The following is a 25977-nucleotide window of genomic DNA, read 5'->3' on the forward strand; positions in this document are numbered from 1 at the left end:
TAACCAGGAAATTGCTGTAGAGGTTTTGGGCTGAACTGAACCAAAATTGGAAATTAGGAAAGACTGCAGTCGAGGTGAGAGTCATCTGCCTATTGACACAAGGGAACCTGGAAATAATGTAGAACTGACAATAAAATTAGGAGAGAGGGCGACCGGAAAAGACAGGCACAGATGGGAGGAGTAATAGCATTAACCAATCTGGATACAAGAGATGTTTAGGGGACCAGGAAGAGCACATCTGCTCCTTTCCCTTTATAAGGAGTGCTACAATAAGCACTTAGCTCTGAAGCCGCTTTCTTTTAGCTGTGTTCTGCTAATACCCTTTAACAAGGCAGAATAATATTTTTTTCGTTGAAGAACAAAACTACAAAGAGTGATTTCAACATACACAGGCTTAACCCTTAGATATCCGAAAACCTTACTACAAATTTGTAAATATACGTTTAATTTAAAACCTGCTTAAAAGGGGCTAATGTGAAATTCAGGGAGCTGTGAATAATAATATATGCCTCTTGAAGGACAAAGCCTTAATCACTATCACCCTGGTAATGTTGTTCCCCTGAGTTCTGACAACTTTAACAAGATCACCAATATACAGAAATTAGTAATTAGTTTTACAGACACAGCAGTTCAACTTGAACTCACCGATTGCTTGCTTTTATTGTCAGTACTGGACTTTGTACGCCTCTTCACATTCTACTCAAATGTTTTAAACACTGAATTCAAACCATACAGTTGTTAAAATGATCAAATATAAGAAACTTACTAAATTTTACAGTACTTATTTTATTTGTATACAGAATCGCTACAGACAAGACACCATATTGCTGATGCATATATTTGTTCCATTTTCTTTTGCAGTTTTTGCTTTAAACATACCAAACCTTAAGACCAGTTTACAACACTGAAATGAATTACATAACCAGAAAAAACTATATCCATATATTTTATGAGTTTCTTGGCAAATCATATACAATGCTATTTCACAATATCTGGAAAGTATTTTCAGAATTAATAGAAAGAAAAAAAATCAGTGCTTAAGCTGAAAAAGAGAACCGATGGTTTTAAGTATTATTTCAAATTCGTACAAACCTATCTTTATAACAGAAGGTTCAATCATGTTATCATATAAATGACCTTGAACCAATATTTGCAAAAATTAATATTTAAAAAAATTGTGCATTGCATCAGCCATTCTTTTATCCTCTAACTTATCATTCTAAAACTTTTGTTTCTGGGGATAATGTTTAGTGTCATATATTTGTGCCCACCTTTTACTCAAAAATGATAAGTTAAAACATAGCAATTACTTTGGATAAGGCAGATCAGCAGTGATTGGTATTATTAATCGACAGTCACTACACCTTTGCTCTTGTCAGAGATCATTTCCACCAGTTCAAATTAGCAGCTATTTGTAACACCTATCAGCCAGCAACCGTTCTTTGTTTCAAACATATTGAACAATGGTGAATTCCAAAAGTGTTGTAGATTCTCCTGGGAGGTAGCAAAAAAAACACAAACAACAGCAAGTGGCCAGCTGGTTATACACCTCACTATTTTCTTTCACATTTTATCTGCTTTGCCTGGTTTGTCCTACCACATAAGGTTTTCGTTCCCATTCAACCTACCATCCCAAAAGCCCTGTGCTTCAGACAAGATGCTAATATCAGTACTTTCTCAAATAAGAATTTTGGCTCTTTAAATAGAGTAAATGCATGTGTTAAAAGGGCGTGTTAATATCGCATATGCTGCGAGTTCATTCTTCCCATTTACATTGCCTGACTTCATTCTTGTCTGTAAATTCATTTGTCCTGTCTAAATCAGAGCTCAATGTATGCCTAAATGTATCCTAATCTGGAGCGCTCTTTCAATAGTTGATCACCTGGAGAGAGGAGAAATGTCCACTCTAAACTCTAATTGAAGAATGAACCCATCATGGACTTCAGTTCATATGACGATAGGGGGAACAGCATGAGACTAAACAGTCTCTGACCATTTTGCACTGGTGTCAGATTGGAAGCAGCTTCGAGATGTTTACCTCATAAAGAGTACTAGCAACAGCAGTTTGAAACAGGCTGCATTTATACGACATAAATAATGTGAATGTAGCTTAAATATATCCAATTTAAAATTCATTGAGTCAATTAATTAATTATGCAATTTTATGAGGATAGCATTGATAACACATTAGGAATTCAGAGCTTGGTTTGGTGAGGTGCAATTAAGTTGCTCAGAAGCATTATATTTAATATGTATTAATTGTTTTAATGTCCTGTAAATCAAAAATTAAAAAGCTGTTCTCCTCTCCATAATCATGAATGTTGTTGCTTGCTGTTTTAATCATCAGATTACCATTTACTGTGCTGTAAAATTTGATAACTGAAAATCTCCTGCTTTGTTTCTTCCAAGTACAGTACAATAACTCCCTGGGTTATGTGGGGTTCCGTTCCCGAGAACTATCCATTTACCAATTAATTAATAAGTTGGATATGAGCAATTTTTCAGGAAGGGAAAACAAGTGGGTGCCAGCAATTACAGAAATTCACTCATTTTCAGCCAATCCCCACAGATCCAGTCGTAAGAGAGACAGATGCCATCAGAAGCAACAAAATTCTAACAAGAAACTTCTTTTTAATCAAGCCATGCAGACGTTTTCAGCATGAACTATTGAATGTTATTTTAAACTTTGAGGACTCTATAACCGACATCGATGATCAAGTACAATTGACAGGTTTGTTTTCACGGAGACATTGTTTGTACGTCCTTAGAACTCAATGTAAGAGAATGCATAATCTTGGATTTACAATACATTAAACTAATGCTTTTTGTAACCCAGGGAGCCCCTATTATTTTTTATTGTTTTTTCTTAAAGAAGGTCTGTTATATGTAGCGCTCCTAAAGTTATGTGCTTTTTCTGATCCTCATAATTTTCATAATACTCATACTTCCTTCTGATGTAGTTAAGGTACCATTCAGTCCATCCAGCTTATATCAGCTCTCAGAACAAACCCTCTGATCGCATTTACAGACTCATTTCCCTGTATGGTATTGTCTCATCCATTAACAACCTCCGATTCTTTCATCAGTCACCAACACTGAGGCTGCTTTGGATAGCCAATTATCCTGATAGCCAAGATGTCTCTGTGATGTGAAAGAAAACTGAAACACTGGGGGTGGTGGTGGGGGGGGGGGGGGGGGGAACCAATGCTATTACAAGAACATGCAAGCTCCACACAAGCAGCAACTGAGGGTCAGGATCAAATCCAGGTCGCTGGTGTTGTGAACCAATAGCACTCCCTGCCACAATGAGTTTGAGAGATCAACTAAACAATGATTCCCGAGATTTACCATGGATAGACGTTAATGGGACACTGTCTCTAATCTGTAGGCAAGTAAGAGAATTGTATTAAGTGTATTTTTGTAGCAATGAGAAATTTGCTGGATCATGAAAAACCAACTTCCCAAAACAGCATTTCCAGAAATCAGTCTGCTCATCTTAAGGGACGCCAAGTGCCACATGCAAGGCTATGTGCCCCAAAATGAAATTGGACACACAAAAGAAACACTAATTTTCTACACAAAACAGCCAAAAACAGCCAAATCATTACAAAATGCACCATGCAAATCGGTGTGAAGCTGGTGATTTTACATGAAAACCAGTGGTAAAAGAACCACCACAGCAGTGATGTTAAATCAGTAATTTACAAAAACGTTTACAAATAAAATATAAAAATCATATTCTAGTGCCTACTTATGTGTTCAAGTTTCCAATGCCAAGAGGTGTCATTATGCAATGGCTACCCCGTGACAACTGGGGAAATATGCATTAAAATAGAGGGGACAGGAAAAGTAGATTGGAAAAAGGCATGTAATTGAGCCATTGTGCTATGTCTAGAACAGTGTGTTCAACTAGTCTTAAAAGATATCTGTAAAATTAACTTCCTAAACAGTCCTAGCACCTTCCAACATACATAACAGACATCAACATCAAATACAAATAAAATCTGATTGTCCATACTCTGCCCATTTTGTCTTGGTACTGTATTTTACAGATTTGTTGTAATAGCACTGACACATTGTACAATGACTAAAGATATTTATTCTTACAACATAAAATTCACCTCCATAAAAACTGGAATGAAAGTTGCAGAAAGAGTTTTGGTTCTAAGAAAACACAGGGTGCGTCCATTTACTTTAGCCGACAATGTTTGCCTGAGACAATACAAGCAAGCAGACACATTGCACTTAATGACACAACTCTGGGAATTGCGTGCTCACATCTATTGGAACCATCGAAATGCTGCTCCTGAAGGAAGAATCACTTTCTGCAATCAGAAAAGAGGGAAATAATTATTTAATATAAGAAATAAACTGTCGTAAATGTACATGCATGAGCGTTACAAAGCAAAATATTGTTACCTGCAACTGGTTATAGAGAGAAAGCACAAATAAACTACAGAATGTACAATGAGGCTATGCTACTTCTCTGAATAGCTACCTGATTTTGGAGGATAAAAGGATATCAGTACATCAGATGTACTCCTTTCAGAATAGGCAGCAAGAACAAGCGTGGCAACAATTCATTATTGGTTCAATGTGTGGAGCTTCTTTCTCACTGCTCTTTAGGTTTCCAAAGCAAGAAAGTGAATAATGTGTCAGTACTTTGATTGACTCACCCTCCTTTGATAAGTATTCACTTTCTGAGCTCCACAGTTCACAGCTCTGTAACATCACTTCCAGTTATTAACAATAAGAAAACATTACTGCCCATGGCAACGGTCTTTATTATGAATTTCCAAACTGTCCAGCCTCTTGCCTCTCTCATTCTCCTCAGGAGGAGATTGTGCTTCTTGTCAGGGGGAAGAGTACCATTCCATAGTAATTTGTCATAAATAATGCTTCTTCACACAATATCCCTACTGTTGCAGAGATACCACAGTTGAGGATCCCTCTGACCAAACACCAGTGGCCTCAAATAGAATTTTCTGCGTAACTATTCGAAAGTGAACTGTCCTGCTGATAGTAGTTTGCCATCTCATCACAACACTGCACAATGGGAGCAGCTAAGGCAAGCTGGCCATTTTAAAGTCAGAATTTTACTTACGTTGAAACAATTGGATTCAACCACTGATTCAGCTACTTTTGCACTTCTGAAGAAAGCCTAATGCATTGATCAACTATAAAGCTGTTGCGGAGAGAACGGGTGACCCCAAACGCCGGACAATGACACGGAGGCAGAGTAATGCAAAGAGTGTTCATTAATGGTTGCAGGGAAGGCCGGGGAGTGAGGATTAGGCAGAGGAAGCCGAGGAGTGAACGAGGCTTGACCGGGGATCAAACCCGGGTCGCTACGGTGGGAGCGCGGTATTTAACCACCGAGGAAAACGGAGAGTGTAGGCGGGCGGCGAACGAGGCAGAGCAGGGATGCAGACCAGGGTGAAAGCGTGGCTTGAGGAGAACAGCAAACAGGAGATTGAACAGAAAGAGAGGCGGCATGCAATGCTCCTAGTAACACGGAGAGACAGAGTTAACCCAGGCAAACAACAGCGCGGAAACAAAACTTAGAATACACAATTCTAAGCGGCCTAGAATGTGAACAACCACACTGGCTGAAGCAACAATCTGGCCGGGGTATTTATGTTGCAGGTTTAGATGAGAATCAGGCGCCACAATCAAGGAGCCCAGAAGACCATGGGAAAACAGGAATTCGGAGAATATGAGGTATCAACAGTCAGGATCGTGACGAAAACACCCTTTTAATCTTAAATATGATAATCAATCATAAATTAACTCCAAAGTATAGAACAAATATTTAATAAACCTTCATTATATTTTTAAGCAAAATGATAATGTAACCCAGCCTTTCATTAGAATGAGGTGCCTCCAAAACTTTTAAAGTATTTGCTAGTGAGATAACCTATTAAAGTAATCCCTCCAAAAGAGACAAACTCTACATTGATAAAGAACATGTATTTTTATGAAAGGCACTAAACATGGCACTAAATTGTGTCCAATCAGCAATGTTTGTCTAAATATACCACTAAAAAATGTAAAGCCACTCTGCTATGGATCACTGTGGGTGATACAGATATCATTTGCTCAAGGACACAGCCAGAACTCTGTGTTTGGCTTTAAACTGCCTTAATAAGCAGATATACTCTTTGACAACAGCAGACAGTAATGGGTATCAGTAGTCATCTGTAAACTTGGTGATGAAATAAATTGGCCTCTTTATCGAAGATGAACCGGCCCAGAGGTCTGAGTCCAGATTATCGACATGCAGCAAAATAAAGTACACACTTTAATATCAGGTTGCTCTGTCCAGAACATGTAAAGAAATGCTGTGGTCTCAAAGTGACCATTTATAAAATGAGTAATTACTCAATGATCTATGTCTAGCATGATATGAAATAATATCCTTTAATTAATTTGTTCACGCTGCAGCATCTATCTTGCAAATAGAAGCAGCTGACCATGCTGAAGCCTGAAGGGAAAAATATCCTCTCTTCTTCAGAGGACCAGGGAACCATTTTGAGCCTGACTTAGCTACTGGAGCAACCTATTATGACATCCAAATGTAACAAAATTAGCCAAAAAGGAAAACTTCTAATGCAACAGAAATTAACTTATTGCAGCACAAATATTCAAGTTTTCTTTCCGAGTGCTGCCTAAAAGTGGTATGGATATAATTAGCAAGGTATTAATGCTACTGCATTTCTGACAGTGCCACAACACGGAAGGTACTTTGACAAAAGACATTGCAATTTCCAGAACATAATTTAAGTATTTATTTTGTATCAACAGCAAAAGATCTGTGACAGTGTGAGAGAACAGCTCAACCAACTGCTCCACAATGTCACCTTGTTCCAAAAAAAATTAATGAAATATATATTTTTAAAATAAGTTGAACATATCCACTTATCTAATCCAGAATTCTGCCCATTTATTGCTTGAGGAGGGGTAATCGTAAGACAACTATTTTATACATAACCCAAATGTGATATTTATTCTAGACAACCAAAAAGCAGGAATAGTATTTTCTTCATCTATTGATGAAATAATTTAAATTTTTATGATATATTGCAACCATAGATTTCAATGTTCTTTAACACACATATTTGACTGGTTTAATAGGTCAAATTAGTTCCCATTATCAACTCCTCATATTCCTACAAGTGTCACGATACTTGAATATGAAATAAGAACATGCCCAGTTGTGAACCATAAAAACAAAATCCGAAATACATTCTGGCAAGTGAATACTGCATGAGATATGTCACAGTATTAATCTATTACAAGCCACTCATCATTTTTTTGGGATTGAAATGTTGTCAATGAACTAGCACACGTTAAAATTACCGTTTGTACTTTTATTTACTATAAAGTACAATTACTGATTTTGCTGCACAATAATTAGGTTTTCTTTCCTCATCTGTTGTCTCTAAACCTTCCATAAATTCAGCTTTCATTTTTGTTTTAAGAATCTGGATGAACATGGCCTCATTATGTAACTCAGTGGCCTCCACTAAATTCCCGACAGCAGAGATTAACACTGGACTAGCCTGGGGGCTCACAGTTCTTGCTTTGTTCTCTGTGCAATTCACCCAAAATCAGCCTAAAGATATAAAAGGTAAAATTTCAAATGCAAAATTAGATTCAAAAAATTCAAGTTTCCATGATGGTTTGTGAGAGGTCAACCTTGCCCACAAGCATGGTTACTTTTCAAATCAAATTCGCACCTGATGAAGGGTCTTGACCAAAATGTCGACTGTTTATTCCCCCCCCCATAGATGCTGCCTGGCTTGCTGAGTTCTTCCAGCATTTTGTGTTTGTTGTTCAAGATTTCCAGCATTTGCAGAATCTCTGGTGTTTATGAATTACCACCATTTTGTTGGCTGTGATTACTATGAAGCATAAATCTTCCATTGTTGAACACAAGGGGCTTGAAGCTCTACTGCATATCCCAATGTTTTAGTGTACTAAGTAGTAGAATTTAACAGAAGACTTTATTGTTGCATATGCTTGATTACTTTCTGAATTCCCTCTCAGTTTCCCATGCATGTCACATGCATGGCCATGGAGCCACAGGACACATACAGCACGGAATTTTACAATATATACATTACTTATGAGAGGCTCAGACAAAATACATAAAGTTAGGAAGGTCGGACTTGTACATAATTCTATTCCTTCTATTTTATTAACAAAAACCATAATTACATGAACTTCTTATTTAGTTTGATGCTTTCAATGAATAAATCTTTAAATCGAAGCAGTAATTAAAAAACACAGCTAACTAAACAAAATAGGATACTTACGCAACAGTATTCAACCAAAAGGAGGGTTTAAAGTAAAACTTTTAAAGAATACTAATATACCCGTTTCAAAGAATAATTGTTCAAAACATCAAAAGCGTATCATATATTCTGCATGATTTTCAATGAACAGACCAGATTGTCAGTTCAATGATACATGGTAGCTTTATAACAGTTAAAAGTAATCTCAAAGAGAATTACCTGTATTTTGTACAAACTGATGAAAGGATTAAGTTTTCTCTTAAGGAAAGTATGCTTCAAAAAGAGCAATATTATAATCACATAATTGCCAGGGATGACTGTTTGATGATAATAACAATCTTGATGTGCTGAGGATTGTAAAAATCATTCAAGGATAACCATGAAAATTTACCACCATGTACATCAATAATATTCAAATTATTTCTCCTCATAAGTTGATGCATCTTGAAATCTTTCACCTTTTTCTCACTCTAAAGAAAGGTATTTGAGGAAAAGCCATGAGTAGTTCTTACCTCCAATGCTGCTGTAGGCTTTTTTTTAAGTTCCTCACATTTTCGCAGTTTGCAAATTTGGTGGCCCGTTTTGCGATTTCTACAGCTACTGCATTCCTCACAATTTAATCTTCTTCTGCAGGGTTCACACATGCCACATCTCTTTCTCTTCTTCTTTCCAGAATGTATAGCGGAAGCAAGGTCATTCTGCAAAGGATATTCTACCAGACCAGCCATCTGAAGTGCACTATCTGCCATGAATATCCCGGCAGGAGTCATAATAAAAACACCCGGATTCAATGGAATGCCACTCATGAAAGGCAAATCAACAGGACTGCTTATTGCTTCAGCTGCTGATACAACCTCCATGTCAGAAATACCAGCTTCTCGCTCACTGGAGAGGTAAATGTGCTCAGGTTCCACCTGCTTTTGATGATCTGTAGAAGGAATGATGTGCACTTCATTCTGTGCCTCTGACGAACTTTCCAGTGATCTATCAGATTTGTCTAACATGTGAGAGGCCCTTTTGTGCTTTGAGGTAGTACTGTTTTGAAGAACTGTTGAATCTTTTCCATTTACTAAGATATTTCCATTTTGCAGTTGCCCGTTCATTGAGCTGCTACTGCCAAACGTTGGAAAGCGTGTTGAAGAGCGAGGTTTTTTTAGAACTTTGCTTATCGGTTCATTTATTATACCGCTCCTGCTCCGTTTCTCTAAATCGGCCGTAAGTTCATCGTCCTTGTGAAGATCCTTTTCTGTTGGGTCTGTGCTCGGAGTGATTTGTTGCTCAGTAAGTTGGCTGGCATTAGACATCATTAATGATTCGGCAGTGTATTTTGCAAACCACAATTATGTCGATTCTATAGGAATCAGCTTTCTTATCAAAATGTGCTGGAAAATTGTAGTAAACCTTGATCAACTCCAAAGCTGATCTGAAAACTGCTGTGTACCTTCTGTTTGGCACCTCTGCAGATAACCGAGGGATCACCAGGCTCTTTAAATAAAGGAAATAAATAAATGGTTAACTTTGGCCTTACATTTATTGGAAGTCTTAAGAATAACTTTTGCTAGTGTGTTACATCATTTCTGGTGTGAAACAGTAACTCTTAGAAATCAATTGTCAAACATTACATGATTATTTTAAGAACAATAGGCCGTTGATGCACCATCAATAACTCTCAGAGACGGGGGGCAAAAGATAGGCTTTTATTAGCTGCAAGAAACCACCACACAACATCCTGGAAACTGAGTGGCGGAGCAGTGCCTCCAACCGCCTTTATCCAGGGGTCTGTGGGAGGAGCCACAGGAGCAGTCAGCAGAGGGGCATGTCCAGACAGGTATATGTAGTTCACCACAGCCGTAAAATATGAGAGCCCAGAATTAGGCCATTTAGGCCATCGAGTCTGCTCTACCATTCAATTATTGCTGATTTATATTCCCTGTCAACCCACTCTCTTGTCTTCTACACATAACTTTTGATGCCCTTACAAATCAAGAACAGATTGACCTCCTTTTTAAATATGCCTGACTTGGCCTCCATAACTGTCTGTGGCAATAAATCCAACATATTCACCATTCTCTAAAAGAATTCCACTCTAAAGGAATATCCTTCTACTCTGAGGCTGTGTCCCTGGTCCTAGATTCTCCCTCTATCGAAAACATCCTGTCTATGTCTACTCTGTCAAGGACTTTCAATATTCTGTAAGTTTCCATGAAATTTCTCCATCATTCTTTTAAACTCCAGCGAGGACAAGCCCAGCGCCATCAACACTCCTCATATGTTAACCCTTTCTTTCTGGGAGCTATTCTTATAACCCTCCAATGGACCCTATGCAATGCAAGCACACTGTTCCTTACATATGGGGCCTAAAACTAATCACTATACTCCAAATGTGGTCTGACAACAGCTTACAAAGCCTCAGTGTTACATCCTTGTGTTTATATTCTAGTCCTCTTGAAACAAATGCTAACATTGTATATGTCTTCCTTATTACCAACTCAACCTGCAAGTTAACCTTCAAGGAATCCTGCACAAGGACTCCCAAGTACCTTTGCATCTTTAATTTCTAAATTTGCTCCCCCTTTAAAAAATAGTCTACACCTTAATACCTATCAAAGAGGATAACCATACATTCCCTATGCTTCATTCCATCTGCCACTTCTAACCTGCAGACTCCCTGCTTTTTCATCCACCTGCCACTTTACCTATCTTTGTATATTCTGCAACTTGGCCACAAAGCCATCAATTCTGTCATCCAAATCATTGATATATATTGTGAAAAGGAGCAGTCCCAACACCAACCCCTGCAGAATGCCACTAGTCACCGGCAGCCAACCAGAATGGCTCCCTTTATTCTCACTCCTGCCAATCAGTCAATCTTCTATCCCACGCTAGTATCTTTCTTGTAATACTATAGGCTCCTATCTTATTTAAAAGTTTAAAGTTCCAAGTAAAATTTATTATCAGAGTACATACATATCACCACATTGAACCCTGAGATTCTTTTTCCTGTGGGCATACTATTGAACAGTAACTGTAAACAGAATCAACAAACAACAAACTGTGTAAATGCAAACATAAATAGATAGCAATAAATAATGAGAGCACGAATTAACAAGATAAAGAGTCCTTAAAATGAGACCATTGTTTGTAGGAACATTAGAAATAGAATGAGTATAGTTATCCCTTTTTATCCAAGAGCCTGATGGTTGAGGGGCTGTAACTGTTCTTGAACCTGGTGATGAGAGTCCTGAGGCACCTGTACCTTCTCCCTGAAGGCAGCAGCAAGAAAGGAACATGGTGAGGATGATGGATGCTATAGCAACGTTTCATGTCGGTGTGCTCAATGGTTGGGAGGGCTTTACCCATGATGTACTGGGCCAAATCCACTACCTTTAGTAGGATTTTCTGCTCAAAGGCATTGGTGTTCCCATACCAGGCCATAATGCAGCCAGTCAGCACGCTTTCCACCACACATCCATAGAAGTTTGGCAAAGTTTTTGATGACATGCCGAATCTTCGCAGACTCCTGAGGAGGCAGAGGTGCCTCAGCAGCCTCTTATGTGGCACCTTGTCAAAGGCCTTCTGCAAATCCCAGTAAACAACATCCAGTGACTCTCCCTTGTCTCTCTTGCCTGTTAATTCCTCAAAGTTTTCCAACAGATTTTCCCTCAAGGAAACCACGCTGACTTCGGCCTATTTTATCATGTGCTTGCAAGTACCTTGAAACCCTATCCATAATAATAGACTCAAACATCTTACCAACCACTGGCCTATAATATCCTGTTATTTGCCTCCCTCTTTTTGCTGATTTTACATGCCCTTTCTATCTCCCATTGTAATTCACATTCCACATTCTGACTATTCAGAGGCCTGTATCTCCCATCAGGTTCTCTTTACCCTTCCAGGTTCTTCACTCTACTCAAAAGGATTTTAGACCTTCTGATCCTATGTCACTTCTTTGCAAAGATTTGATTTCACTTTTTACCAACAGACTCACCCCAATCCCTCTGCCCACTTGCCTGTCTTTTTCGATAGGATGTGTATCCTTGGCTGTGATCTTCTTTCAGCCACAATTCTGCGATGCTCACATCATTCCTGCAAATTTCTAGCTGTGCCATAAGTGCATCTACCTTGTTTTGTACACTGCATGCATTCAGATATAACACCTTCAGTCCTGTATTCACCACACTTCTTTTGAAGTTTGTCTTCATTTTGCCTGAAGTTAAATTCATATCACTTTCTAAACTTTCTGGCTTATTATTTATTCTGGAAACTTCAGTAAACCTCCTGCACTCTCTTTACCTTTTACTTTATCCACACTTTCCAAGCTGTTGAGGCCACCCTCCCATTATTTAGCTGAAAGCTTATCCATGGCCCTAGTTATGCAATCCATCAGGACCTTGGTCCCAGCATGATTCAGGTGCCTGTGCCATTGGACCAGCTCCCTCCTTTCCCAATACTCTACCATCTTAATGCATTGCAATGACAAGATTTAATCCTAATGAGTTTATGAGACTTCTATGCATTTAAATTTCTCTCACTTGACCACAAACATTATCTTATCCTGTTTTATAAAAGTAAAATACCAAACATGTTAACGTGGCATGAATTGAATTGTCAACTCAAAAACGAGCATCTCTGCAAAGAGTCTCAACCACTTGTTTCAGACTATTACCTCAGACCAACTTTTGACATTGTACTGTAGAACATATAAACTACTTCATTCTGATGAATTATGAATTAATTAATTTATTTTATTTGTTACTTAGAGATACAGCATGGTAACAGGCCCTTCCTAATGTGGTCAATTAACTTACTGACCCATATGTCTTTGGAATGTGGGAGGAAACCAGAGCACCCGGAGGAAACTCATACCCTCACAGGGAGAACATACAAGTTCCTTACAGACAGAAGCAGGAATTGAACTCCCGGTTGCTAGGGCTGTAAAGCGATGCACTAACCACTGCGCTACCGTGCTGCCCACGGTGAATACACTACGTGAACGCGAATATTCATCACTAGCTACTTATGAATGGCACAATGAAACAGCACCTTAGGTCACCAGTACATGGCATCAAATCACCTCAATATACATGTTTTTATACAAATGTCTTCAGTCATTCACATAAAATTTGGTATATCGCTGCATGCATTAAATCCACAACATCGTTACGTATCTGCTTAAAAATGTTTCTGAAATTCTGAACCAAAACTCAATTCATAAAGTTTACTATGCAGCACAATTAGCATAGGAGACTGAAATTCCAGCCCAGGTTTAATTTTTACCTCTTTAACCTCTAGAATTTTTTATCCTTCTTAGAAATTGATCTTAAAAAGGAAAAAAATGACCTTGAAATAAATATAATTATACTGGTTAGAGTTAAAGTCTGTCCCAAGCCTTATAGGCTCATCAGGCCAGTGCTTATGCTGGTTTCCGTGGCGTGAAGGACACAGATAGGACACCAGTCTATCGCGAGGTTAACCCCCAGCATTTGGCCGGTACCTATTTTCAGCTGGGTGGACTGGAGTAATGTGTGGTTAGTGCCTTGCTCAAGGACACAACACGCTACCATAGCTGGGGCTCGAACTCACAACCTTCAGATTGCCAGTCCAACACCTTAACCACTTGGCCACGCACCACACATAATTGTACTGGAATGAGTTTTAAACTGGTAGAATGCATTTTGAGTTCTTGTTTTCCACCATGTTGCTCTGAATGTTACTGGACTCAAGGCTATTCTCCCCAGAACACATGGCATTAAAGGTAAGGTATAAACATTCCCTGGAAATAGACGCATGAACAAAGTTTGCAGATGAGTATGTCTGATTTTTTTCATTAATAACACTGTTCTTATTTTAGGTTTCCAATATTGGCTGCTTATGACTTGTCAACAGGAGGTAACAGAATGGCAGCATGAATGTACCCATTAATATCAATGAAAAAGCAAAACTGGGCAAAGCATATAATGAGCATCTGATCTACTGTCACCTATTTTGTGGCCCTGCTAAACTGAATTAAGCCCAGATAACTTTTTTTAACAGTTGACTTTTAAAGCAATCGGGAATATATAAACAAAAGAACCAGGAGCAGGAATAAACCGTGTGACTTCTTGAATTTACTCCACCATTCTGTTAGATCATTGCTAATTTTTGGCCAGTTTCCTTTTCCTGCCCCGTCCCCATTGACCTTGCTTTCTCTGGCGTCCAAAAATCTTTCTACCTCAGCCTCGAGTATATAGTTAATGGCTCAGCATCCAGAAAGTTGCCTTCCAAAGTAGAGAATCCCAAGGATTTATGAGTCTTCTGCCATTCTCATGCCCCCAGCAGACTTCCCCTACCAGTCCTATTCAATCAGCAAAAGTTTATTTTTTAAAGAAATACAGATGCTGGAAATCAAAACAGAAACAGAAAATGCTGGAAAAACTCAGCAGTTCAGGCAGTATCTGTGGAAAGGAAAACAAAGACATTCAAGGTTTGTTACAGGATCAGTATGATTCAAGTAACAAAAGGACTACATTCCTTGAATAAAAGGCTTCAAGAAATATATTTTGCTATGATTATATCACAAAAGAATAATGGACATTCTTCTGAGCTCATCCATGATGGTTTCACCAGTGTAGAGGAAACCACAGCACGAATACCAAATGCAGTATACTACACTGAAAGAAGGTCAAGTGAATTGCTGCATCAGCTGGAATATACACTTGGGTTACTTGATAACAGGAAAGGAAAAGGTAAAAGGGCAGCTATTACATCTCCTAGAGTTGCCTTGCAAGGTGCCAAGAGGTGAGTGTTGATGGAGACTGATCAGTGAATCAAGGAATTATTGCAGGAATGGTCCATCCTGAATGGATAAATGGGAAGGAAAAGGAAAGATGTGCTTTGTGCTAAGGAAATACGGAGGGTGACCTGCTGAATGTGGAGAGTGGCGAGGAGAAAGGTGAGAACAAGGAGAGTCAGCACCAGAGGAGGAAGAGAGAGGCATGTTGTTAACTATAGTGGGGGGAGAAGCCATAGATAAATCTGAAATACCCTCATTGGCATCAAGAGTGGGAGAATGGGATGGAGCCTTTAATGGAAGTAAGGAGAGTGAGGGGAGGAGGTGCAAGTAAGATAGCTGTGGGAAGTCTGAGACTTGTAAAGAACACTGGTTGCTAACCTATTCCCAGAAGTGGAAAGGAAAGGAAGGGAAGTAATTGATATAAACCACATGAAAGAGCAAGCAAGGTGGAAATTGGCAGAGAATTCTACACGAGTTAGTAAGCAGCATCGGTAATGTACTTAGTGCTCATGACGTGATCTCCTCTGAGGAAACCAAATTCAGACTGGGTGACCTCTTTTTAGAATACCACTATTCAGTTGAGATGGATAGCTCCAAGCTGCCTACCTTAATTCCCCAGTCTCAATCTCCGACCTCTTGGTCTTTACACTATTCGAAAGACCAAACTAAGAGCAAGGTACTGGCCAAATCTGATGAAGGGTCTGTCACTTGTAATATTAACTCACATTTTCTCTCTCCACAGTTGCTGCCTTAAGATCTTCTGCAATAAACAAACATTTGCCACCTTCAATGGCCCAGCAGAACTATCACAGCTCTCCCTTGGTCTTTACCTGATCCCTTGAGTCTGTTCACTCCTCCTCTTTGCTGTAACTTAAAGCATGAAGTTTTTCTAATTTTCGATGAGAGGTCATGACCTGAAATATTAGCAGTCTCCCACCTCACATCTGCTGACTTACTGGAATTATATTAAATATTGTTTTAAACATAGATAAACATACAAAAAAAGATATGTGCGCATCCTTTAGTCTGTCTAACCACAGTCCTACTTTAAAACAACAGTTACATCAATGTCAATAAACTTGAATAAACTGTCATATTCTTCACTGTGCTTGTTGTGAAATGGGGAAATAGTTCTTATATTTTCTAAGTATGTGATATGGCATTGTTTGCACATTGAAAATTAGATCGTTTAATGTCAATGGGACAAAATTTCAGAGGCAGAGTTCAGAATACACATGTAGAAAGTGTACTCAACAGGATGAATAATTACCCTGTCAAGTTTATGATAGGCATTTTGAATATTTTACCTAGAAGGAAATTATAATTATCCCAGGTAAAGAAATTGACACTGGGCAAGCCATTCCACAGAATCCTGCTGAGGAACTTCAGATACAAGAGCCAGCGTGATTGTTAAACAGTGTTTTCAGGGGCTGATATTGAAAGGGTCATCTTTGATCTCAATTTCTTATGTAGTGGAGTCCAGTTAATTGGGCCATTGGTTAATCGGGGCAGCCGCTTATTTAGGACAATCAAAGAACCAAAACTAATTGAGAAAATTGCCAGGATTTATTTGGGACACTATGCCGCTTAATTGATACAGGAGACTGTTGCCGATCAGTTTCTATTAGTGTTAGTTGTGAGTACATGCGTGGCCCTTAGATACCACACTGTGCTTAGAGCAAACAGTTTTTAAATGGTGTTTGAATGTTTGTGACTTTTGTTATTCAGAGTTAGCAAGAAGTAAGCAGTAAGATAATTCAGAACTGTTTTGTTCACTATGGTTTCAAGCATTCAGGCTTGGAGATATGAAAAATGGCTGGAAGTAAAAAATGAAGCAATTTCACTAATTCAACTATAGGAACTATGAAGAATTTGAAGCTGTTAACAATCATCTTGAATGTTACAATTAAACTGAAGATTTGGACGATGCAATCGCCAAAAGGATTGGATGAAGGCAGTCCACTATCTGCTGTAGATGTCTGCGCTGATCTTGTTCATTTACAGTCAATCAAAAGAACACATCAACGTACACTGAATTCCTTTGTCAATAACAATTTGGATCTAATATATCGCTTTCTGGTCCTGTAGTGTAGGGGTAGTGTTCTAATTTGTTCTGTATGTCATTTAAATACAAAACTTGTTACTCAGTTGAAGTTAGTTTGTGTGGTTATACCTTTTTAACTACTTCCATGCAATTCTGGCTTCTTGGGGCAGCCATTTTAATGAATACACTTGGTGATTTAGTAGTGTCAGCTACCTGTTGTCTACTTCTAAAATTCAGCTTGGAAGCAAAGTTCAATCTGAACAAATATTACATATGCGTACTTATCCCAAGCAATGGGGGATACATTTCAATCTCATTGTCTCCAAAAGAAGATCAAAAAAGCTGTCTTCAAGGACTGACAGTGAAAGGATCATCTCTGATCAAAATTTCTCATATTGTAGGCATGTAGGATTGTTGAAAACCACAATTTCAAAAGGAAAGAGGACAAACACCAGCAAAAACACTCTACAACTTGGTTGATTCCATCTTTACATAATTATATCTTGCTATTTTATCTAAAAAGTAATAATTGTGTGAAGAGGGCATGGTTCAACACAGGGTTATTTCATTTTAGATCCTTGACAGAAATGCCTCAGCTGTCTCATTTGGCAGGTAATGGGCATAAAGATCTGGACAAAATCTCAGCATATATTATCACATACCTTTCTAATTTAAAGAGCAGAAAGTCAAGCTAAATTTTAACTCCTGATTGCTATTTCATGCTCTTTGGTTGAAGCCAGCATTGGGTTTGGCATAATATTCCGTGTCTAAATGCAATCAGCCAACATCTGCAACCTAGAAACAGACACAACCCTTTGTACAAAACCAGTGGATCCACTCCCAGCAGGAGTCATTTGAGCAGAAGCTCATTCACAGCCACTTTAATTTCTGCTTCAAAATCCAGCTTCATTTATCAATCTTGGAAGCAAACTTCAACAAGAACAATTATTACATATGCATGTTTATCCCAAGCAATGAAGGATATATTTCAATCTCATCATCTCCAAAAGAAGATCAAAAAAGTTGTCTGTGTCTATTTTAAACTTCAACAATAACTTAAGACTTCTATTGTTATGGAAGAATATAGGGTCGTAGAATCATACAGAATCAAAATTCTATGTTTTTCTGGCCACCTTATCCAAGGCAACCATTAAGAACCCATCTATAGTAATTCCATTTTATTCACCCATGTCCATTATCAGTTCAATTTGGTTTTCATAGACATTAGAAACAAGGTTATTATGCAATATTTAATACTTCTATAATTAAGCATATATTGCTGCTTATACAGGATATGATATGCATATATCTTTGTGGATTCCGATGGATATTAAATATTTTATATATATATATGAAACAAATGAGGGAATCTTCATTTCTTGTTTCATAATTAAATCAATGACACAGAGGTTGGATCTGGAAAAAAGAGAAGCTATTGAACAATGAATCTCAGAGTTAGGTCATTTATACCATGTCTCAAGGATGAAAACCTCTGCAAGAGAAACAAATTCTCTTCTACTAGCCAGCACTACTTTTTTGCTTGATGCTGGTTTCATCTATATCAGGGATCCCTAAACTTTTTTGGGTCACCGCTCCCTTGGTTTCCAGACCAGGTCCCCAACGACCCCCTTTCCCTTTCCGGCCTTTACAAAACAACTATAAAGAATTTTGATTTACGATGCACAGTGCAAGATTCCTGCCGCTGCCTGTAAGAAGATTTTATGTTCTCCCCTGACTACACGGCTTTCCTCTGCGTGCTCCAGTTTCCTCCCACATTCCAGAGACATGCCAGTTAGCAGGTTAATTAGTCATTGTAAATTGTCCTGTGATTAAGCGAGGGTTAAGTCAGGGTTTGCTGGGCGAGCTGTCAAAGGGCCGAAGTGCCTGTTCCGCGCTGTATCTCAATAAATAAACAAAACATAGGAACTGCAAATTCATTGCAGTGACAAATAATTGCAAACATGTTCAAATCTATTTAAAGCTACAAATACAATTATCTCTTGATTTAATTACAGTAAATACAATTTTCATCAACAATTTTAGAGGATACTAGTAGTCCAACTATTCACTACTTCGTTGCTCTTTCATCTTTCAATGTGATAGATGGGCTTGGTACTGTGATATCAGGCTGAACATCACTCAAAAGGAGTCTCAGATCCCCAGATTCAGTCATTTGGAGTCTGTTTCGTTGCTTTTAAAGAAGTTAGGCGACTGTACTGAAACCATGCTCCACTAAATTTAATGTTGGAAAGGCAATAAAGAACATCTTGACTCTTTTACCACAGTACAGGATAGTGTTCAGAGATTTCTTTCTACAACCAAAAGTCTTAATATGATTTTTTTTAACCTCAGCTTCAGCTCAGAGCCATTTTGTAATGAGATCAGCTCTTCCTCCATCCTTCCTGTTAATTCATCAGGAATGGATTTGTTACCCGATCTGGAATTTGGATTCAGAGAAGATCCTGAAATCTCTCTGACATGTCTTTCTGCAGCTCGCCCAGTTGGGTGCAGTATACTTGAAGATTATCATCTGGCATTTTTAATTTATCTTCCAACTCAAAGAGGCTCAGAAATTGACTCTGATAAGATTCACTATATTTTCTTTGCAATTGGAGATTGATTTCACTAAACTTTGCAAGGAATTCTGATAAATAAGCAATGTTATGCCTAAAAAAACACGAAATGCTGGTAGAACTCAGCAGGCCAGACAGCATCTATGGGAGGAGGTAATAACGACGTTTTGGGCCGAAACCCTTCATCAGGAGGCCTAATATTCTTGAGCTAACTACTGAATGAAGCATTTGAATTTCAAAGAATTTTATCACAATTTTAAAAAAGCACATAAACATGTCTCAGATAGTTTCCTTTTGAGAGCCAACTGACTTCAGTGTGCAAGAGCAAGCATTCAAGCTGGTCAGCATTCTCAATACAAAGCTCTCAAAATAGTCAAGAATTGAGAGCATGTGATTTGACTTTATTTACTGCTGTGATAACAGTATTTGATGATTTATGCAGGGTGTTTGCGACAAGATGTTGTCTACATGAAAGGTAAATATTTTAGGTCCAGTTTTTTTTCAAGGAAGTAATAACCCCACGGTGGCGTCCTGTCATTGCTGGTGCCCCATCAGGCTACAAGCAAGAACATTGATGAGCAGAGTGTCCTTCTCTTTGGGTTCTTCAACAACCCAAAATATTGACTCCTCCTTCATACCTGTTTCTAATCCCTTTGCAATACTTGAACCATGCCTTCATCTTTTATGAAGCAAACCTAAGAAAGAAGCAAAATTGACTCATCCAACTGCAGAGCAAATTCCGTTGTCCTAAGTATGTTGCACAATATGTCTTCCACATTCTCAACATTTCATCTGTTTAGGGTTATCACTGAGTGAAATCAATTTAATTATTTGGTCTGGTGATTTATGCAAATCTGTACTCAGAACCTCCCTTACTGCTGGCAGAATCAGTACTTCTCCAATCGTACGATGCTTTCCAGATTTAGCAATGAGGGTGTACGAAGCACATAAACTGTCACTGTTTGTTGTGAAGTGCTGGCAAACATGTTTTGAAGTGTTTTCCATTTCGTAAAGTTTTCATGAAGTGACTGAAAATAAACCAGAGTGCATTCTCTTCAAATGCTCAGGAAGCCTGGACGGCTTCATTGCCTCCTTTGACAAATCCGTTTCACACAATAGGCACATTGGCTGCTGTTGGCTGCATGATTTCTGGTGTAATCAATATTTCAGATACTCCACACTTCTTTTTCGTCCAGTCTGCTTCTGGCATTTTCATTATGGATTAACAACCAAGGTCTATCACCTACTGCTCAAGTCCATCCTCAAGTGCTGCGGTCAATAAAGAGGAAAGTTATGATGTCATCTCAGCTCAGGTAAAACCTGACTCTCTGCCTGAAGGCACATAGGTGGGGCAGCTATCTCCCATTTGCACCACGGGCCAGAGAAATGTGCTCAAGACCATTCGAAAGGGTAGATTTTAAGCTTTATCTCAATGAACGCCAAACCCTAATACAAGTTCAAGGATCTCATCATGAACTATTACGGGAACTTCAGACTGAGAGTCATTTCTGGAGCTATGACATCAGGCTGGCATAGGCTGGAGAAGGGGATTATAACTGGGTGCACAATCTCCATTATTCTCTTAGCCCTTGCCATGAATATGATAGCCAAGGCAGAGTGTAGAGGCCTGCTGACCAAGTCTGGTGTTCGGCAGCCCCCCGATCAGAGCCTTTATGGATGACATCATTGTCATGACAACATCAGTTCCTGGCAGCTGGTGGATCCTCCAGGCCTGGAAAAGCTCATCACATGGGCAAGGATGAGCTTCAAACCAACTAAATCCAGGTCCATGGTGTTGAAGAAGGGCAAAGTGATGGCAAAGTTTCAATTCACCTTGGATGGCACTACAATTCCATCTATCACCGAGAAGCCAGTCAAGAGCTTGGGGAAGGTCTTCGACTGTAGCCTCAGAGATGCAGCTGCCGTCCAATCAAGGAGCTTGAGAGCTGGCTCACCACGGTGGACGAGTCAGGTTTACCTAGAAGGTTCAAGGCCTGGATTTACCAGCATGGCATCCTACCCTGAATCCTATGGCTGCTACTGGTATACGAGGTGCCTGTGACAACTGTGGATTTACAGGAGAGAAAGGTCAGTAACTACCTTCGAAGGTGGCTGGGTCTACCTCGTAGTCTGAGCGGCGCAGCGCTGTACAGAAGGTGCAATAAACTGCGGCTTCCCTTCAGCAGCCTGGATGAGGAGTTCAGGGTTTCCCGCACAGGGATTCCGAGGACCCTAAAGTGGCAGCAGCAGACATCCAGGTACGGATGGGAAGGAAGTGGAAGGCACAGGAAGGGCTGGTGGTAGCAGAGACCCGGCTGAGACACAGGGCTCTGGAGGGGACAGTGTCAACTGGGCGAGCGGGGCTGGGCTCCGTTTCACAACCTCGCTGTGACAAGGCCAAAGGCAAGGACAGACGCCAACTAGTCCTGGTGGAAGTGCGGCCAGGCATCGAAGAGGAGAGGAATAGCAGGATAGCGGACATGCGGCAGCAGGGAGCATGGACAAGGTGGGAAGGTGCGCTGGAGGAGGAAAATCCTCCTGGTCTGACATCTGGCAGGCAGAACCACAGCGTATTAAATTTATGATCCAGGCCGTCTATGATGTCTTGCCAAGCCCTGCAAACCTGCATGTCTGCGGCAAGAGCGATACACCAGCATGTCCTCTCTGTCCAGGAAGAGGATCACTGGAGCACATCCTTAGCAGCTGCCCTAAAGCCTTGGGGGATGGTCACTCCTTTGTCGGAGCCGGAGCACAGCCCCTACGTCAGCCCCGACCAGCATCGTCATCGGGCCTGCTTAGCGCCACATCAGATTGGCAGCTTCAAGTTCACCTGGGGAGGCAGCTGAAGTTTCCCGACCAAACAGCAACAACTTCACTGAGGCCAGATGTAGTCCTTTCTTCAGTTTCCTCGAAGCAGGTTGTCCTCATCGAGTTGACAGTTCCCTGGGAGGACTGCATTGAGGAGGCAAATGAGCGGAAGCGGGCCCGGTACCGAGAGCTGGTGGAGCAGTGCTGGACGCAAGGCTGGAAGGCTCGCCGCGAGCCCATTGAAGTGGGGTGCAGGGGTTTGCCGGCCGCTCACTCTGCAGAGTCTACACCCTACTTGGCAGCACTGGGGCTGGCAAGAGGAAAGCGATCAGGACCATCAGAGAGGCCGCTAAGAGAGCCTCCAGATCAGGAGGGGTGGTCCGTGGGCCAAGGCTGCTAGGACACAAGCCAGGGTCTGATCAACCCCGGTTGGGTCACCTGGGCAAGGGTGTATGATGTTGAAAGACCCTAAACACCCGACGACCACAGGTTACATCACTGATGATTTGTCCTAGTGCATCCGCAGGATGTATCTCAGAATCACAGGAATTGTATCACTGCGTGCCTGGAATATGGGAATCATACTAGCTAATACTGTACTACAATAGTGAACGGCAATAACGCATGGGCTAGGCCTAGAAATAACACGGTTTCTTCAATCCAGATTTCTCATAATATGTCAAAGTGCAGAAGTGTCATATTGCTTTTCAACAACTATCATGCACTTCGAGCAAAGTCTAAGAGAACGGTGGGTTAGAAAGTGATGAGGTGATTACGTGATCATTGTAATCAATTATGAGGCTCAAATTCTGTAAGTTAAACCTGTAATTCCTCAGCTGCCCCCCTTGCTACTGTGCGCTCCCCACCACCCACTTTATCTTTACCGTCCCCTTGGAAACTCCCACCACCCCCAGGGGAGGGATGATATCATCCACTTTGGGAACCACTTGTCTATGTTCATCACAAATTCCTTTGATTAAAAACATTAAGCTAAAGGAAACTCAGGGAAAATCTAACAAACAGAAAACATTTTTAAATAAAATAATTAATACAGGATATTTATAAGTACAATAGCCCTGTAAGATCTTTCAGTTATTATCAAGGCAGTGAAAGCCCCAATAATGCAAGTTCAACGGCATCCAAAAATGATGTTAGGATCATAACACATACCAGCTTTGAAAGTTAGCCTGCAACTCTAAATGAGCAGATCAGGTACCAGAAGATGTTTGGGCAACACAGAAAGGAGTAGACTCCATGATTTTTTGATGTTGTATTACAGGCCTTGACAAAGAAGGCAGAACTGAGGAGATACAATCAGAATGGCTTGAGAACAGATGACCTTGGGAGATCAATGCCAGGAGCCAAGTGCTGAGGACCTGGTTGCAAGAGTTGAGTGCTTGATGACAAGATGACAATTTGGTGAAGGTCAGCAATGGAGCTGTGAGTATCAGATGTAGTACAAAATGCACTCCATGTCCCAGATGATACTCACACCACCATCATCCACGTACAGCCACTGAGAATTATGATTCTCACTTGACATTCAGAAAGTCCCATCAGAATCTCTCTGATCTTTACTGTCCATGTGAAACGTACTATCAAACAGAATAGATGAAACAAAGATTATGGATACATTTAAGGGGAAGCTGGACATGAACATGAGGGGAAAGGGACCAGAAGGTTGCACTGATGAGGAAAGTTCAGAAGAAGCTCATCAACTCTGGAGTGGACTGGTTGTGCTATGCTTGTGCCTATGTAATCGTACGCATGAAGACTTGCACTTCACAATCATGCCAGCCACATCACCCAAATACATTGTGTGATACTTACTAACAGACTTCCTTACCCCTTGCGCAATATGGTTGAATGGAGACATCAGCAATTCATGACCACCATTGAAGAGATGGTGCCAGCTATCACTGGAACGCCTCCTGTTGAAATCATAGCATCTTCTTCCGATAGCCTCCTCCTGGTAACCCCCTAGCTGTCAAATCCGATTTGCCAACTGGTTGGTGCATGCTAACTGCCCTCCGCCCTCTTGAACTTTTTATGCTCCCTCTCTGGCTCTCTGAGAGGGAACCACCTCCTGGCCAGGGACAGGAGTAAAATGACAGAGATGAAGATACACCATCATCTGCTCCCAGTGTAGATACTGACAACATGCATAACTTGGGAAGAGAGCAGAGGCAAATCTGTATATGGAAGACACTGAACATATTGGCCCACAGTCATCATAGGAGGCACAAACACTGGAGGGTGAAGTTGCACAGAGTTCAGCTGCAGGGGACTCAGATGATGACTTGAATTTGGCAGTTAATGGAAGGAAGCAGACAGGGAATACTTGGTACTCTGGAAAAAATGCCAAGGAGCCCAGTCTCAATGTCAGAAAGCTGGAAGAGACTGGATGTCAAGTTGGCCCGGGTCTTGAGCAAGATTTTGAACTTGTTCATTAAATCACAGAAGTGCTGGCCAACTCCATCTGCAGTTTTGTGATGCAGTGCCTCGCGGCTGATACTGCAACTTTTATTTCAGTGTTCACTTCATTTCAGAGTGGTGCTGTGGAAGCTCAGTCTGCTGCCAAATAATATCTGGCTGCCACCATCGGAGCTGTGGTGTAAAGGGACTTGTAAGCAGGCAGTCTAGTGACCTTATTGCCATTGATATTAATACTGATGAGGCACTGCCCAGGGGAGCAACACTGCCTCCCTGAGCCACATCCTTGTCTTGGGAAGACATCATTCATGCTCACATCCTTTGCCTTTCAACTATAGCCTATGCTACTACCTGTCAGAGCAATAAAACTCCACAAAAATTGGCTGATATAGCCCAGTCTATTACAAGCAAAGCCCACCCCATCATTGAACACATCTATAAGGCATGCTGCTGTAAGAAAGTAGCATCCAGCATCAAGGGCCCCCATCATCCAAGCAGGAGGTACAGGAGCCTTAGGTTCCACACCACCAGGTTCAGGAACAGTTATTACCTCATAGCCATCAGACTACTGAACCAGCATGGATAACTTATTCAGTCATTCTCCTCAATGCTGAACTACTCCACAACATATAGACCAGCTTTTATGGACTCTGCAGCTCATATTCTAAGGATTATTTATTTATTTTTAGTTTACTATTTGCACAATTTGCCCTCTTTTGCACACTGGATGTTTGTCAGTCTATGTTTTTTTTTAATAAATTCTATTGCATTTCTTTATTTCCTTGTAATTGTCTGCAAGTAAATGAATCTCAGGGTAGTATGTGCTGACATATACTTACTTTGATAGTAAATTTACTTTGTACTTTTTACCTTTGAAGAAGTAGTAATGCATAGCCAGGCTTTTAAGGTCCAGAGAAACTCTGTGTAATCTCCCACTGCCATTTCACTCTCCTCAACTGAAGTCTGCAATGTTCCACCAGCTGATTGGCAGCAACTGGCAGCATTAAAGCAAGGGACATATAAAGCCTCTAAGGGTTGCTTAGTTAA

General features: G+C 40.2%; 1 protein-coding gene across 4 annotated transcripts in view; it reads right to left on the reverse strand.

Moving 5' to 3' along the window:
- Positions 1–768: 768 nt before the first annotated feature.
- The window catches only part of LOC140739345 (CXXC-type zinc finger protein 5-like), a 29344-nt gene continuing 4135 nt past the window's right edge, over positions 769–25977 (reverse strand). For all 4 annotated transcript variants that reach the window (XM_073067562.1, XM_073067560.1, XM_073067561.1 and 1 more), the window contains 2 exons: positions 8810–9782; positions 769–4325 (listed from right to left, as the gene is read on the reverse strand). In XM_073067562.1, the coding sequence (XP_072923663.1) occupies positions 4281–4325; positions 8810–9604 (840 nt within the window). In that variant the 5' untranslated portion in view covers positions 9605–9782 and the 3' untranslated portion in view covers positions 769–4280. The remainder of the gene's footprint in view (positions 4326–8809; positions 9783–25977) is intronic.

This window comes from Hemitrygon akajei, chromosome 15 (genome assembly GCF_048418815.1).
Source record: "Hemitrygon akajei chromosome 15, sHemAka1.3, whole genome shotgun sequence".
NCBI classification, from domain to species: Eukaryota; Metazoa; Chordata; class Chondrichthyes; order Myliobatiformes; family Dasyatidae; genus Hemitrygon; species Hemitrygon akajei.